This window comes from Mustelus asterias, chromosome 4 (assembly GCF_964213995.1).
Source record: "Mustelus asterias chromosome 4, sMusAst1.hap1.1, whole genome shotgun sequence".
In the NCBI taxonomy this organism is placed as follows: Eukaryota; Metazoa; Chordata; class Chondrichthyes; order Carcharhiniformes; family Triakidae; genus Mustelus; species Mustelus asterias.
The window spans coordinates 82,076,474-82,094,003 of NC_135804.1; the positions used below are offsets into that span (position 1 = coordinate 82,076,474).

At 45.0% G+C, this 17,530-nt stretch overlaps 1 protein-coding gene across 3 annotated transcripts in view; it reads right to left on the reverse strand.

The window, feature by feature from the left end:
* Window positions 1–412: 412 nt before the first annotated feature.
* Window positions 413–17,530, reverse strand: part of LOC144492339 (sodium- and chloride-dependent neutral and basic amino acid transporter B(0+)-like) — a 100,127-nt gene continuing 83,009 nt past the window's right edge. For all 3 annotated transcript variants that reach the window (XM_078210333.1, XM_078210332.1, XM_078210334.1), the window contains 7 exons: window positions 13,853–14,081; window positions 13,028–13,153; window positions 8,889–9,007; window positions 3,961–4,060; window positions 2,003–2,112; window positions 1,728–1,898; window positions 413–759 (listed from right to left, as the gene is read on the reverse strand). In XM_078210333.1, coding sequence (XP_078066459.1) covers window positions 622–759; window positions 1,728–1,898; window positions 2,003–2,112; window positions 3,961–4,060; window positions 8,889–9,007; window positions 13,028–13,153; window positions 13,853–14,081 — 993 coding nt within the window. In that variant the 3' untranslated portion in view covers window positions 413–621. The remainder of the gene's footprint in view (window positions 760–1,727; window positions 1,899–2,002; window positions 2,113–3,960; window positions 4,061–8,888; window positions 9,008–13,027; window positions 13,154–13,852; window positions 14,082–17,530) is intronic.

Sequence of the window (17,530 nt, forward strand, 5' to 3'; positions counted from 1 at the left end):
AGAGAATGGGGGGTGGAAGGCAGGATCAGGCTATTGATGTGGATGATCAGCCATGATTATTATGAATAACGGCGCAGGCTCAAAGGGCTGAATGGCCTCCTTCTGCTCCTATTTTCTATGTTTCTAATCCAAATGCCACACTAAAGAAACGAAGAAGACAGCTAGACAGCAAATTTAAAGACAAACCGCAAAATAGGGCCAAGGAATTCCAGATTACTAGAGAAAACTGTGAGACAGTGGCTTAAGTTTTTTGGTCCTTCCTGCCAACAGAATCTTCCAATTCCACCGATGGTAAGCCCCTGGCAGCGGAGGGTGCAGGGCAGTCTCACTTCTGGTGTGAATATTTCTGCTCCTTCCAGAAGTTCATGTAGATGGATGGGGAACCCATTCTGTTGTAAGAAGTGTAAGGTTTTCTCAGCACCCACAGACTTCAGTGGGACCAGAAGATCCCACTGTCAGCAAATCGCCGGCCACCTCTGTAGCCATTCAATATGGCACGCGGGGACTGGGGCTCGCTGTCTAGAGAACTCACACTGAAGTTACAATAGGAGTACACCAGAACAGAAGTGGATAGTCAGAGCCATTGTTTTACAATTTTAATCAATATTTTCTTTTAAACTTTCACATCTCAGGAGTGGCCAGAAGTTGCACACAGTTAGGGGCTTCTGTAGAATCAGGCTGCTTTCTGTATCTATCCCCTCTGTGTTGTTCCAGGTAAGGACCCCAATCAGGAGCTGATTTGCAAGCGGCAGAAATTTTCTGTAAAAGGAAAAGTGAAATGTTTAAACATTGCTTCCTGGTTTTTACCCACCATCAACTTTGAACAAGAACACCCCCCCCCCCCCCCCCCCGATTCCCCCCACCCCCCACCACCAATCCTAATGAACTTCCCTTGCACTTTGATCTGACAAAAATGTCATGATGTGTAAGGAGGTTCAGATGATCCCAATATTCAACAAGGGGACTAAATTTCACTCAGGAAACTATATACCATTAGCTCAACGAAAGCTATGAGGAAGATTCAACATGCAGGACATGAGTTTAGGAGTTAATGGCAAATCGAGAATTACATTGGGAAAATATTGCTATAAATATTTATTTTCATTGAAGGCCAGGGTCCTCCAGAACATTGTGGTGAGTATCGATTCCCTCTAGTCCTTCAAAGTTTCTTGAAAGAAGATGCCATTTCTACTTCAAGGTGGTATGATCTAGGCTGGTTGCCAATATATTATAGATGATTCATTACAGTATCCAGAACCATTTTGTCATTAACTCACAGTGCCAGTGAGGAGTTTTGCAGAACTTTGATATGTCTCAAATTGTTTTTGTGTGTAAATGTATATATTTGTATATGCACATGTGTGTACACACACACACATACACACACACAAGAGTCCGTAGATCAGAGTGTGGTGTGCACGTGAGAAAGAGCAGGAGAAAAGTTCTTCCAAGATTGAAACTAATGCCATTGTTAGAGATGAGATGTACAGAATGAGTATTTGGCACTGACATTAGAGCCCTTATTTTCTAACTGACTATTTAACTCATACTAGGTATAGATTTTAAAAAAAGGAAATGTGTTAAAAGATTGGCACAATCTCTGGAGAAACAGTGTAAATGCCTAAAAATCATTATTTCTGCCACCTCTAGTTTTCCACTGAAAAACTCTGATCAGAATTGGGAGATCTGTTCTGTTCACACTTAAAGATGACAAAGTGTTTCTTTACCTGGCACAAGGTGAAACCTTCAGCTTGGACAACACTCACAATGGCAATGATAGGAATCCACATGATACAGAAGATGGTCATACACCAGCCAAGTGCTATCGCCCAGAAAGGGAATTCAACAGGTCCATATGTTGGTGCAGCAAACGTTGCTAATGACCAGAAGAAAATTACCTGTTTGAAATGATTTCAGAAAAAAAAGGACCAGATTAAAAAATGAAACACATCTGCAGCTTCATAATTTACAGTTTAAATCACTAAAAAATATGTCTCCTTACTGCCAGCAGACACGGAGAGATAAAAGTCCAACACGCTCTCCACCACAGCCAGAAGAGCCAACTTCTTTCTCCAATCATCATCTCAATGTCCTTAATGAATCTGTTGACCCCTGCAAACAACAAGAAAGCAGAGAGGCACAATCCCTTGATTTGTTTTACATAATAAGATAATAGGCATACATAATGAGGCTTGGCTGAGAGGCCAAAAATCCATTAGTTTTGAAACACCTGACCTCAGAGAAAACATTGCTTTGTTGACAGCTGTGACTCTCTGAGCTCTGTGATCAATCTCATAATGTTTATTTCCACAAAGGTTAAGAGGTTTCAAGTGCCTATTGAAACTTTAAAGAGCTGGAATGATCGACACTTTGATTACCCGAGAGCAAAGAGGAGTTTTTTTTTAAATCAATTAATTACTTTAACAGTTATTTTAACCCATCATAGTCATTATAGGAGACATCGCTTCTATAGAAAACATATGGGTGAATGGGCATGGAAGGTCACAGCTTCGCATGGGGGCCAGAGGAGTTGTTGGGGGCCATGGCTTGGCAGGGGGATGAGGAACCATAGGGCATAGTTGGGGGGGGATATCTTGGCACGGGGGTATTGAGGACCATCATTTAAGCTTATCTTTTAAAACGTTGCTACATGCAAACTATGGTTCATGATTCCTCTGAGGGACTATGAAATGGGAGCCTTTTAAACCATGCCCCAAGTCTGTGAAAATTGTGGAAGACTAGATATACCTATCCCCAGAATGGAGGCAACTGAGTCAGGAGTGAACAGCACAGGCTTTTGACCCAAACCAACCCACAAAGGCAACCCAGGACTGGGTCAGGGATCCTGAAATTGGACAGACCCACCATTTTTAAAGGGTTCCCATGTCATCCGCACTCAGTGGAGCTGGAAGCAGGTGCAAAATGTGCTTTCAACCGTCACCGGCCCTGAAAATGTGATTTCTCACCGGCTGGCCAATGAATGGACAGTCGGTGTGAAATGCACACTGGGAAAGATTTGGTGCTGGTCTGGGACGGTGGGAAGTGGGCAGGCGACTGAGAAAAGGGAGGGTTCACGCTTCTAATGTGTTCCCTCAGGGGACAGCCACTGTGGAGTTGTCTCAGGGAGCTGCTGGCCTGTGAAAAATAAATAGCGACGGAAATACTATGCAAATAGTATCTAGGCAGCACAATCTTACACAGACAGACATACATATTAATTTTATTTTAGCCCTGACAGTTCATCCCACCCTGGATTGAGGTTGTAGCTTAAACATAAATGATGCCTTGCCAATTGGCCTGCCATAAGGCCGATGGTGCACGTAAAATAGCAGTCTATTGGCCCCTTGATGAGCTAAATTGCCTGCTTGATTATCTGTAAGAAGTTTAACAACACCAAGTTAAAGTCCAACAGGTTTATTTGGTAGCAAAAGCCACACAAGCTTTCGGAGCTCTAAGCCCCTTCTTCACCTGAAGAAGGGGCTTAGAGCTCCGAAAGCTTGTGTGGCTTTTGCTACCAAATAAACCTGTTGGACTTTAACCTGGTGTTGTTAAACTTCTTACTGTGTTTACCCCAGTCCAACGCCGGCATCTCCACATCATGATTATCTGTAGGCATGCTTCCGACTCTCGTGCGGGCCCGCCAACCAAAATAATGAGCTGGTGAGTAATGGCGTCAAGATGTGCACCTGACACCTTCTCTTGCAACATCAACTCGCACTTCTGAGTCAGGTGTGCAGCCGCACTTTGCACATAAAATTCTGGCCCTGCTTATCTTATGGTGAAGATGTTTGATTAACATCCCCTCTGTGATTGATAGGAAAATGGCTGCATTAAAATTGACTCCAACAACCACCAGCTGTAGCCAAGCAAGAGTAAGACGGTTTTACAGGTAAAGGATGTAGAAGGCACCACCTGTGTCATATGGGACTTTGGAAACAAATGAGTAAAGATTCTACTAACCATATATCCAGCTTAAGCTGATGAGTTCTAGAATAGCAGCTATAAGAATGCCCCATCCAGCACAGAAATGATCAATTAAATTGACCCAGTAAATTCCAGCCTGAAAATAAGTGGAAATATTTGAAACTGTGCTGTATGAAAAAGCTAAAAAACTCTTCATTCAAAATAAGCAATGTCTGGAACACTTAGATCACACCACCACTTTTGCTCAACGTTAGAGCAACAAGTTCTACACTGTCACATTGCTATCTCAATGGTCTACCATGAGTATACTGGAATAAAAACACCCAAATCACATATTCCAGTGCAGTTGTTCACGTTTGAGGTCTTTACACACACAATCATTCTGGCCCTATATCATTCTTGAAATTGATGTAGTGAATTATATTCCCTCATCAACAGTGTCATGTGTGTAAACACAGCAGCCAGTTTAGAGAGCACAACATTGGAGAGGATTAGAAACATTAGACAGAGTGCAGAAGAAATTTAAGAGAATAGTTCCAGGGATGAGAAACTTCAGTTCTGAGGACAGATTCGAAGGGTTGGGACCGTTCTCCTTGCAGAGACGAAGGCGACAGGAAATTTAATAGATATGTTCAGAATCATGAGAGGGCTGGACAGAGTAGATAAGGAGAAATTGATCCTGCTTGTAAAAGGATCAAAATCAAGAGGTCACATATTTAAAGTGATTTGCAAAAGAAGTAAATGTGATATGAGAAAAAGCTTTTTCACACGAGTGGTCCAAGTGTCGAATGCACTGCTTGGAATGGTGGTGAAGATAGGTTCAATTGAAGTATTTAACAGGACATTAGATGAATAGAAACAATGGGCCTGATTTTACCATCACAAAACCATTAGGAAAGTCGGGCGTGAGGCGAGTAGCGCGATCCGCGCCTGCCTCCGCGCTGGTTCCCCCTTTACCAAGGCCCGAAAATGGCCGCGATCGGGATCATGCCTGAAAGGGGCGTGTTTCCATGCATTTAAATTGACTTAATGGGCTGCACACTGTGGTGAACCATAGATGGTTACCACTATGGGTACTTGTACATATGTTACTCTTGTTACTGTTGGGGTTAGGGTTGGGGTGTTCCACCTGTTAGCATTGTTCTGTGGTACACTCCGTTTGGCTCCGCCTTCTTACAGGAGTATAAAGGTCACTGCTACTTCCTAGTGGCCCTTAGTCTGGGATAGTATTGTTAAGCAGTGTGCTCTATTCTTGTTGTGAATAAAAGCCTTTATTCCCGGGTACGTCCTAGCCTCCCGAGTGAATCAATCGCGCATCACACACCCAACTTTACTGGCACTTCGCCCATCCGGAATCGATGCAAAACAGACATGCTCCATGTAAGTTTGATTCGGGTGCTCCATCAGTGACAGTTAGTGAGAAGGTAAGTGCTGAGTGTCTGACGGCTCTCTGCTTGAGGTCAGTTGGGGGGTGGGGGGGAGGGGGGGGAGGGGTGGTCCGTGGCAGTCCGCTTGTGATTGGTTTGGGGGGGGGGGGGGCACTGCCACTCTGCCTGTAATGAATTGGGGGGGGGGGGGGGAGTGGTATCCGCTGCCACTCTGCCTGAGATCAGTGGGGGGGGGGGGGGGGGGGGGCGCGATCGGTCTGGGTGGCAGGGGTGTGGGGAGATAGGGGGGGGGGTCAGTATTGTTGTGGGGATGGGGCAATGTCTGTGTGGGCCGGGGGAGGCATTATCCGGCCCGAAAGGGATGTGGCAGGGGAGCAACATTCTATCATTTTTTTTGTGCATGCACATTTGGAGGCGCCGATCGGAGCTGCAGAGTTTCGGGCACGTTAAGCCCTGCCTCCAAGCTTGTGCAGCGGGATTCGGAATTGCTGATATTATTGCAGGCAGAGTGTGTGGGGGTGCCTCAGAACGGGTCTAAATGTTGGATCTGAAACATTCCTAGTTTCAAGTCCGCCCAACACAGAGTCAAAATGGTAAAATAAGGCCCATTGTGCAGGGTATGGGGAAAAGGCAGGGCTATGGCACTGAGCCATAATACTCATTTGGAGAGCTGGTACAGCCAAATGGCCTCCTCCTGCACCATAACAACCTGTGATCCTGAGAACATTATTACAGATGAGGAAAGTATTTCAGTCTATTTTTTATTTGCCACCATATTTGATGAGGAATTTAATTCCACATGCAGATTATTCTTTATGTGCTGAAGAATTTCCTCAATTGTTTAACCAAGATTGGGATTTATAAGGTACAAATTTCTGAGCAAAGGTGACTGTTCCCAACTGTGTTAAACTGGTACTAAAAAAAATTGGGTCAATTATCACCCCATCAGTTAGGTGATGGAAACTGCCATCAACAGAGCCATTACAAACACAGCAATGCTCATTAATTCTACTAGGTTCTACTGGGACCACTCAGACCCAGTTCATTATAGTCTTGTTCTACGTAAATGCCAAAACTGAATTCCTACATGAGATGAGAGTGAGTTCTCTTAATATCAAGGCAACGTTTGACCAAATGTGGTATCAAGGAGCTCCAATAACATTAATACCAATGGCAAACAAGTAAGAACACTCCACTAGCTGGAGTCATATCTAGCACAAAAAAAAATGGTTGTGGGATTGTGGATGTGATCTATTTAGACTTTCAGAAGGCTTTTGACAAGTCTCAAATAGCAGACTACTATGTAAATTTAAAGCCTATGGGATTGTGACTAGTATCTTGAGATGGATAGAAAGTTGGTTGGCAGACTGGAAGCAAAGTGTTGGTATAAATGGGTCTTTTTCCAATTGGAAGGCAGTGACTAGTGTGGTACTTCATGGATCTGTGCTAGGACCCCAGGGTACTAAATCTATTATCTCCAAATTTGCATATGATACAAAGTTGGGTGGGAGGGTGAGTTGTGAGGAGGATGCAGAGATGCATCAACGTGATTTGGACATGTTGAGTGAGTTGGCATATGCAGTATAATGTGGATAAATGTGAGGTTGTCCACTTCGGTAGCAATAACAGGAAGACAGATTATTATTTGAATGGGTATAAATTGAAAGAGGTGGATGCTCAGTGAGACTTGGTGCCCTCATGCATCACTCACTGAAAGTAAGCACGCAGGTACAGCAGGCATTAAAGAAGGAAAGTGGTATGTTGGCCTTCATAGCGAGAGGATTTGAGAATAGGAATAGGGATGTTTTACTGCAATTGTATAGGATGTTAGTGAGGCCACACCTGGAGTATGGTGTTCAGTTTTGGTGTCCTTATCTGTGGAAGGATGTTCTTGCTATAGAAGCAGTACAGCTAAGGTTTACCAGGCTGATCCCTGGGATGGCAGGTCTGTCATATGAGGAGTGACTAAATCGGTTAGGATTACATTCACTGGAGTTTTAGAAGAGAGAGAGAGGATCTCATAGAAACTTATAAAATTCAAACAGGGTTAGACAGGGTAGATTCAGAAAGAACGTTCTGGATGGTGGGGAATCCAGAACTAGGGATTATAGTTTGAGGATAAGGGGTAAACCTTTTTGGACTGATGCGAGGATAAATTTTTTCACCCAGAAAGTGGTGAATCTGTGGAATTCACTACCACAGACTGTAGTTGAGGCCAAAACCTTATGTGATTTTAAGAAATTAGAAATAGCTCTTGGGGCTAAAGTGATCAAAGGATCTGGGGGAAGGTGAGATCAGGATATTGAATTTGATGATCAGCCATGATCAAAATGAATGGCAGAGCAGGCTCAAAGAGCCGAATGGTCTACTGCTGCTTCTAGTTTCTATGTTTCTATAAGCTCATTACCATCTAGAAAACAACTGATTTGATTAGCATCCCATCTATAACCTTAAACTTTTACTCCCTTCACTACTGACCAGTGGGCCTCATCTACAAGATACAGTACAACAATTCACCAAGATTTCTTCAACAGGACCTCCCAAAACTGCCATCTCTTCTACCTAGAATTACGAGGGCAACAGATGCATGGGGCACCACCACCAGTAACTTCCCCTCTAAGAAATAAACTATTCCCTCGATTCTGGGAAGGCCCCAGCAGATTGGAAAACTGCTACTGTGATGCTCTTATTCAAGAAAGGAGGCAGACAAAGCAGAAAAATATGGGGCTATTAACCTAACATCTGTCATTAGGAAAATCCATTAGTAGAAAGTCGTAACAGGTAATTTAGAAAATTATAATAAAACCATGTTCTCTCTGCTGGATTGTATGAAAGGGAAATCATATTGCAATCTCTTCTGGAGGCTTGCAGGTACAGCAAGTAATTAGGAAGTCAATTGAAATGTTGATCTTTATTGCAAGTGGAATGGAATATAAAAATAAGGAAAATTTGCAATAAATGTACAAAACATTGGTAAGATCGGACAGAGAGTACAGTCTTGGTCACCAATTATTTACAGAGGGATATTTTGAGGCAGTTCAGAGAAGATTCAATTGGTTAATTCCAGGGATGAGGAAAAGTTGAGCAGGTTGGGCCGATACTCATTGAAATTTAGAAAAATAAGAAGTGATCTTACTGAAACATATAAGATTCTGAGGGGGTTTGCGGGTAGATTCTGTTTTCCCTCCTGGGAATACTAGAACTGGGGGGGGGCACAGATTCAGAATGAGTAAACTTCCATTTTGAATGGAGATAAGGAGAAATTTCTTGTCTAAGAGGTGAAAAATCTTTGGAATTCTCTACCACAGAGAGCAGTGGATGTATCCAAAACTGAGTTAAACAGATTTTTGATTGACAAGAGAGTCAACAGTTACTGGGGGGGGGGGGGGGGGGGGGGCGGCGGTGCAACAGGAAAGTGGAGTTGAGACCAAAATCAGATCACCCATGATCTTACTGAGTGGGGAACAGACTGGAGGGGCCTACTCCTGCTCCTATTTCTTACTTCATCCTATGAAATTCATAACTTTATAACGAGAACTATGTGAAAACATAGCAAAGTATTAAAGGATGACATACCTGTGTCACACATATAAGACTGAGGAAATAAAATAACAAGCAAACTCCACTTGTCAGGTAAAGGCGTTTTGACCGCAGGAACTTAGGGAACTGGTCCAGCAGTGTTGTTATAATTGCTTCTGATGAAATTAGAAATTAAATGAGATCAGTAATTAATTGATCATTTGCAGAGTCCAGAGAAAGCCACCACTGCAGAATCCTCGGCCTTGCATACAGAGGAGCAGATAGAACTAGTTTCTCCTGACTCTAAAACATTGCAGAGACAATGATCAGACTATTAGCTCTTAACAAGTTTACAAAACAGAATATCCCATGTTTCTTAAGCTATGTTTGCACCAGCGACAGGAATCTAATTATCTGTCCCTGACGGAACACATTGGTAACTTCAGTGTTTCCTTTCCTGTGATGTGTTTTGAAGGCATTTGCAGGGAGCTCCTCAGAGGTTGGTGCTGCTGTCCTGTGGTGGAGAACCATAGGATCCCTACATTGCAGAAGGCGGCCATTTGGCCCATCAAGTCTGCACTAATTCTCCGAAAGAGCAGTCCCACTGCCCTATCCCCATAACCTGTGCATTTACCATGGCTCATTCACCTAACCTACACATTTTTAGACATTAAGGGACAATTTAGCATGGCCACTCCACCTAAGTCTTTGGACTTTGCAAGGAAAGAGCACTCAGAGGAAATGCACACTGACATGGGGAGAATGTGCAAACTCCACAGAGACAGCCACCTAAGGTTGGAATCAGACCCACATCCCTGACACTGAGGCAGCAGTGCTAACCAAGTGCTAGAGAAGACCATAAGTGAGAGTATCCTAAGTGAAGGGCATTACAACCTTCCCTCCAAGAGCCCAATGTCAATGAGACCAGTGGATGTTTTCATGATCTTGATGGTCTTTACTAGGGGCTGGAATAAGGAGGGTCAGGAGGGGAATGGGAGGGACAAACTTACTTCCATCACCAACAAAAGTTTTCAGGGAAAGACAATGTTCCAAGCAGTAATGCACATTACCCCACAGCAGTAATTGGGGTAATCAACATGCCCCCATCTCCTTTGGAGATTTAAAGTCATTGTAGGTTCATCTGTGGCCTCCATACAGAGGAAGCTGATGGTGCACCATCCATCTTGGAATGGGGCTTTGGGATTAAATGAACAGCATCTATCCTGAGGAAATGGACCAGAGCTCTTATTTTTATTCTGCTTGCTGTCCTGAGAAGAGACATTTCTGATGTGTTTAATTCCTTACATTTACCAAATAAAGTTGCAATCAAATTAGCATTTATTACTAAAACCAGATTGAGCAAAACACTTCCAGCCTTTTCACTAAGCAGAGAAAATTGAGACCTAATGGAGGCTTTCAAAATTACAATAGGCAAATTGTGAAATAGTCATTGAATTATTAATGTGGGAATATTGATGGAGAATTAGTTCTAAAAGTGGCCACTGAGAGAGACTGAGGAACAATTCAAAGGAAATTGGATCAGTTTTTTAAAAGGAAGAATGTGAGAGGATTCATGGAATAGGTATGGAAATTGGATTAGATTAGCTAGCGTTAGTTAAACAGATATACTGACAACTGTGGTAGGCTAATCAGTCACCCTCTCTCATTCAGTTAGAATTATTCTAACAGATGCGAATTGCATTATAATTGCCAAATGTCAAGGTATCTAGAGAGTCATTTTGCAACATTGAAAGAATTGGATGTAAAACTTGGTCCTGACATGTTTCCAGAAGAGGAGCAGCAAAAATGTTGGGGAGCAAAATCAGTGAAAACGAAGTGTTGTGGATGAGGTTAATTTTGATTTGGTCAAAGTGGCCTTCACAACACTGCAATGTCACCAAAATGGGGTTGGTAGATTTACCATCAGGGATTATTTTTAAGGGATTAGAAGGAGTGCGGCAGCAGTCTCAATATTGCACTGAGCTGCATCAAGATGTGTGTTTGAGCTGGGCGGCTCCACAGTTCTACTTAAGTTCTGGCCCTCACAATGGCTGTCTTCTCCACTCCCAGCATGGGTGAGCAAAGGCACTCTCCACTGGTTGGCCATTTGAAAGGGATAATCTGTTCTGATATGAGAGAATCTGTCATGCTTCTGGTTGACAAAAATCAATAAGTTTCCAAATCCTCCCCATCCAACATCTCTTGTATATGAGAATTGTCCAGCAATTCAATTAAGTGGAGGACTTAAAATATAGGTTGGTAGATTTCAACTGTAGTGGGCTGTAAAATGGCCATAATGGATCACGATCTGCCATCCACCTCAGAGGTCAGACAGAATGTATAACTATTGAATAATCTGCCACTGGCCACTTCAAGTTCACATCAAGGACGAAGTTTAGTGACTGCACGGTGACACCGTGGTTAACACTGCTGCCTTACGGTGCCAGAGACCCAGGTTTGGTTCCAGCATTGGGTGACAATCTATCTGGGATTTGCACGTTCTCCCTGTGTTTCTTGGGGTGCTGCAGTTTTCTCCTACAGTCCAAAGATATGCTGGTTAGGTGGATTGGCCATGGTAAATGTGCGTGGTTACAGGGGATAGGGTGGAATAGAGGGGGTGCTCTTTCAGAGATTCAGTGCATACTCAATGGGCTGAATGGCATCTTTCTGTACTGCAGGGATTCTATGGCTCCAAGTTCATTTCAGAATCCTTATTGCTGAGATCTGGTTATGAGCAATTCTCGAGATTATTGTAATTGCAGTATCTCAAGATAACAATTAGTCAGGACACTGAGTGTTAGGAATAGGTTACAGTCACCTTCTACTTAAGTACTAAATTGGATGTTAATCATTTTTTAGAAGTCACTGGGATATATAAAGAAATTACAGGTGGCACTGGGTGTTGGGGTGTGTATGTGGAGTTGTAAAAGAGAATAAAGTGAGTTTATGAAGAAGGACTCAGATCATCTTTAATTACTGAACTGCAACTGAGGGGCTGAATACTGAGAAATTTCCTTTTCAAATGGCCAACCAGTGGAGAATGCCCGAGGAGAACTTCCCGCTCTTCTTCTATATTTAATCATGCTTACATTTGACCCAATTTAATCTTGCATCCAGAAGATGGCATTTCTGGTAGTGCAGTACGCTCTTGGCTCTGCAAAGAAATTTTAGCTTAGATTTCAAAATCTCCAGAGTGGGTCTTGAACCTATAATCTGAGGCCCCAATAGTCACTGAGTTACAGCTGACACTGATTTTTCCAGATGGTGCAGTGATATACATCCCGTTGTTAGTTTAATGCAATTGTTAACCCACTTGAAACAGAGTGATGCTTCATTAAGACAGTGAACAGAGAATTGCCACAAAGAAGCGTCACTCATTTACCTTCTAAAATCACCAACAGTAATTTCTCATCCTAGGACTACAGTACAAAAATCATTTCAGTGCAGTACTGTGGGAGTGTTGTGCCATCAGAGGTTCCATCCTTCAGATGAGATTTTAAAAAGTGAGGCCACAAAGCTGCCTGCTCAGATGGATAGAAGCAATCTAATGAGACTATTTTGAAGAAGAGCAGGGGAGTCATCCCAATGCCTTGGCCAATATTTATCCCCCCAATCAACATGCAAAAAAACAGATTATCTGGCCATTGTCACATTGCTGTGTGCAATTTAGCTGTCATGTTTCCTACTTTGCAACAATGATTAAAATTCAAAAGTACTTAATTGGCTGTTAAAATCTTTGAGGCATCTGATGGCTGTGAAAAATGCTATATAAATGCAAATCTTTCTTCATCTTAGACGATGGTCTAGAAATTTGTTCACCCTTTTTACAGGCATGAAACGGGTATCCAATACAGTGAGTGCTGTGCATTCCAGGACAGAAGTGCACCACCTTACATATTGGAAAAGGCTTGAGCTTCGGGGCCTGTGACTGAAACAGGCAAATCCCCTTTGGATATGCAGGTGGAGTTGTTAAGCATTTTTCAGTAATCCTTTACAAAAGTTGGCAGTGACTGCATGGAAATGTGCCATTTTGCTGCAATCGGTATTCTCAGCCGGACCCATTCCCTAAGGTCCTGGACCATTAGATATATGCAGCAGTGGGCTTGTGTGCAGACTCAGGCACAACCCAATGTCTAGGCTGTAATAGTCCCGCTAATATAAAGGTGGAAAGCGATTCATTAAAGTAATATCCTTACCTACAGCTACAAATTGACTGTCGAGTCCCAGCGTGATCAGCATAAAGAAAAAGAAAAAAGCCCATAAAGGCGACCATGGCAACTGTGCAATAGCCTCTGGGTACACAATGAAGGCCAAACCAAAACCTATAACAGTGAACATAATTAAGATAGAGTAATTAATGGTACTTAAAAGAGGAATACTGTAAACTTTTTCTTAATTGAATTTAGAATTTGAATGTTAAAATTTTGCATCATATCCGTGTAATTGATCTGAGATTCTGGCTTGAGCAGAAAAAAATCAGCCCTTTGGTGTTCCAGCCCCATTCACCATCCCCATGCTGAGGCACAAATGCAACCTGCTCCTGCTGAGAGTTTTCCAGCTTTTGCTCCTGTTTGTTCATATGTCTTCACTGTTGTCGTTTCATTCACCCACTCCTCCTCTTTCTTCTAATTCCTCTCTCCTTCCTGCCCTCCCTTCCTCTTCATTTTCCATGTTGTCCAATCTTGCACTCCTGATCTCAAGGGCCATCCTTATCATGTTCCTTGCATCTCCTCAGTCCCTTTCGTAACTGTTCATTTTGAATCCATACTTACCCCTTCTCTTCAATTTTTCCACATTTTCCCTCCCCACTCCCTCTCGCCTCTTCTCAACTCCTGATTTCCTCACTTTCCGATCTCCTTTCCATCCACTCTATCTTTCCCACTCTTCCTCTCTCTAATACAATTCAACTGGATCCAGAATTTGCCAACAGAATAAATCGTCTGAGATTGCAGAACTCAAACTTTTATCATGAATTTGGAAATATTTTTTACAGAAGACATTAAATTTAACTCTGCATTTACCTGATTGTGCAACCTCTGAAACAGGCTTGTCTTGTACATGAGCCATGTGTCCCAGGATGGAGAAGATGACAAATCCAGCCAACACACTCGTAGCACAGTTAACAACACAGACAATAATGCAATCTGTGTAACAGTTGTTGTGGAATTTGTTGTAGGATGACAGTGTGATTAAGCTGCCCCAACCCACAGCAAGAGAATAGAAAATTTGTGTTGCAGCATCTTTCCAGACCTGGTAAATAGAATGGAGAATTAATCATCATCAGGGGATTTCACTTAGGGGCCAATTTTACCAAATTGGTTCTAAGTGACGGGTGCGGCCGTAAATCAGACCCGCGCCCGGCAGCCGCGCTCCAGCGCCCCCATACGCCTTTTTTTGGCGCGGGTCCAGTGGGCGGGGCCAAGCGCATTTGCATCTGTCGGAGCACCGAACTGCACATGCGCAGCTCGAAGCCGACAGCACTCAGCGCGCCCGAGCGCAAAAGTCAAAGGCAGCCCTGACAGCACTGCTTTCTGCGCTGCCTTTGACTTTCCCTGGTTGGGGGGGGGGGGGGGGGGTGCGGGCGGCTGGGGATGTGACGTCTCTTCCCTGGGGGGGGGGGATGGGGGGGGGGGGAATGTGAGGTCTCTTTCCTGAGGGGGGGGGGGTAAGGGGGGCATCTGACATCTCTCCCCTGAGGGGGGGGGGCTGGATGTGATGTCTCTTCCCTGGGGGGGGAGGGGGACAGGGAGGGGGATCTGACGTCTCTTCCCTGAGGCGGGGGTGGGGGATGTGATGTCTCATCCCTGGGGGAGGGGGGCAGGGGGGGATGTGACGTCTCTTCCCTGAGGGGGGGGGGGACGGGGGGGGGATGTGACGTCTCCGTCCCCTCCGCAGGGGCAGAGACGTCACATCCCTCCCCACCCCCCCTCAAAGGGAAGAGACGTCACATCCCCCCCTACCCCTCCCCCCCTCATGGAAGAGACGTCACATCCCCCCCTACCCCTCCTCATGGAAGAGACATCACATCCCCCCCTACCCCTCCTCATGGAAGAGACATCACATCCCCCCCTACCCCTCCCCTCATGGAAGAGACGCCACATTCCCCCCTCCCCCCCACCCCCCCTCAGGGAAGAGACGTCACAACCCCCCCCTACCCCCTCCCCCCCCCGCCTCAGGGAAGAGATGTCACATCCCCCCGCCCCCCCACCCAGTGAAGAGACGTCATCTTGCCCATCAGGACCCCCGGAGCAAGGCCAGGATCCAGGATCGCAAGATGCTTTCGACGGACACCAGCGATCAAGGTAGGTTGGGGGCCCAGAGGGTCCGATCCCGGAGTGGGGGGGGGGGGCTGCTGGCGGGGCCTGCATCCCAGGATGGTCCGATCCGGGGGGGGGGGGTGGTGGTGGGTGGGCTGCCGGGGTGGTTCACGGGGGCGGTCTGCGAAGGGTGGTCGGGGGCGATTCGGCGGTTCAGTTGCTGAGTTGAAGCCCTATCGGACTTGAATTCAGCAACACGGTAAATGTGCGGGCGCCGATCGAATCGGAGCCTCGTGAAGTGGGAATCCTTGGGTAAGTTGGGCGCAGGCTTCATTATGCCGATTTAAATGCATGCAAATGCATTTAAATCAACCCGCTGGCCGATTCGGGCATGCGCCGGATCGGCGCCTGGATCGGCCATTGGTAAAGGCGTCATTGGCCTTGAGTCGGGTCTGGACCACGTTTTAGGCCCGACGCCCAACTTTACCACGATTTCGCCCCCGAAAACAGATGTGAAATTTTGGTAAATTCGGGCCCTTAGAATCATTGGACAGATAAAATTACATTAACCGTGAGGCTCATGGAGTGGGTTATTTCCACAGCTCAGTGCTGAGCTGACTGAATGAAATTCCCTCTGGTTAACAGTCCATTCAGCAGTATTCTGTCTCCCTGTCTGCTCATTTCTACCAAATTCCCTGCAGGAGCTTTGATTCTTTCCACTGTCAACCATATGTTTTCTAGTGAGTGATTTGTTATCTGCTGCATGGACACTGACACCCAGTGATCTCCATGTTTGTTTTAATTAATAACAACAACAAAGATAGATTTGAATATTAGGTGAAGATCCACAAATCACAATTGTGGGTTTTCTCTGAATTAAACTGTTCAGGGAGGGAGGCGGAAAGGGATGGAGGTTTTAAGCTGCATACCTAAACTTCTTTTTGACCAATATTTAACAAGACTAAGGGAAAACCCCTGGCAAAAAAATTCTGGAGTGGCGTCCAAAAGTGGACTTGTATCTAAATCTTTTGGCAATCCCTGTAACCAAGTCAATGCCAAATATAGTGCAATGCATTCCTTTGAACTCAACTAGGGAGGTTGGGGGGGTGGGCCCTGATGTTTAGGCAGCCCAGCCTGGAGGACAGTCTAGTTTTGCTGCAGGGAAAGACCATTGTATCTCATTCATTAGCCAATGCTCAGCTCAAGTCAGGTAGCCCCTGACTGGTAAAGTGCTGACCCACTCAAGTCCGTCTGCTTCAATAGGTGCTTAGAGCTTAACATATGGATAGAATTCACTGCATCAGTCAAACAAATAAAGCAAACAAACAGAAAGTAGAGGAAAAGGGGAGTAGAAACAGGAATCAGAGAAAATAGAGGACAACAAATCCTGAACTTTCTCAGCCCACTGTTTTCCTCTGCAAAGGACGTTCATGATGTGGAGATGCCGGCGTTGAACTGGGGTAAACACAGTAAGAAGTTTAACAACACCAGGTTAAAGTCCAACAGGTTTATTGGTAGCAAAAGCCACACAAGCTTTCGTAGCTCCAAGCCCCTTCCTCAGGTGAGTGGGAATTCTGTTCACAAACAGGGCATATAAAGACACAAACTCAATTTACATGAATAATGGTTGGAATGCGAATACTTACAGCTAATCAAGTCTTTAAGATACAAACAATGTGAGTGGAGAGAACATCAAGACAGGCGAAAGAGATGTGTATTGTCTCCAGACAGGACAGCCAGTGAAACTCTGCAGGTCCAGGCAAGCTGTGGGGATTACAAATAGTGTGACATGAACCCAATATCCCAGTTGAGGCCATCCTCATGTGTGCGGAACTTGGCTATCAGTCTCTGCTCAGCGACTCTGCGCTTTCGTGTGTCGCGAAGGCCACCTTGGAGAACGCTTACCCGAATATCAGAGGCCGAATGCCCGTGACCGCTGAAGTGCTCCCCAACAGGAAGAGAACAGTCTTGCCTGGTGATTGTCGAGCGGTGTTCATTCATCCGTTGTCGCAGCGTCTGCATGGTTTCCCCAATGTACCATGCCTCGGGACATCCTTTCCTGCAGCGTATCAGGTAGCCAATGTTGGCCGAGTTGCAAGAGTATGTACTGTGTACCTGGTGGATGGTGTTCTCACGTGAGATGATGGCATCTGTGTCGATGATCTGGCACGTCTTGCCGAGGTTGCTGTGGCAGGGTTGTGTGGTGTCGTGGTCACTGTTCTCCTGAAGGCTGGGTAGTTTGCTGCGGACAATGGTCTGTTTGAGGTTGTGCAGTTGTTTGAAGGCAAGAAGTGGGGGTGAGGTGATGGCCTTGGCGAGATGTTCATCTTCATCAATGGCATGTTGAAGGCTCCGGAGGAGATGCCGTAGCTTCTCCACTCCGGGGAAGTACTGGACGACGAAGGGTACTCTGTCCACCGTGTCCCGTGTTTGTCTTCTGAG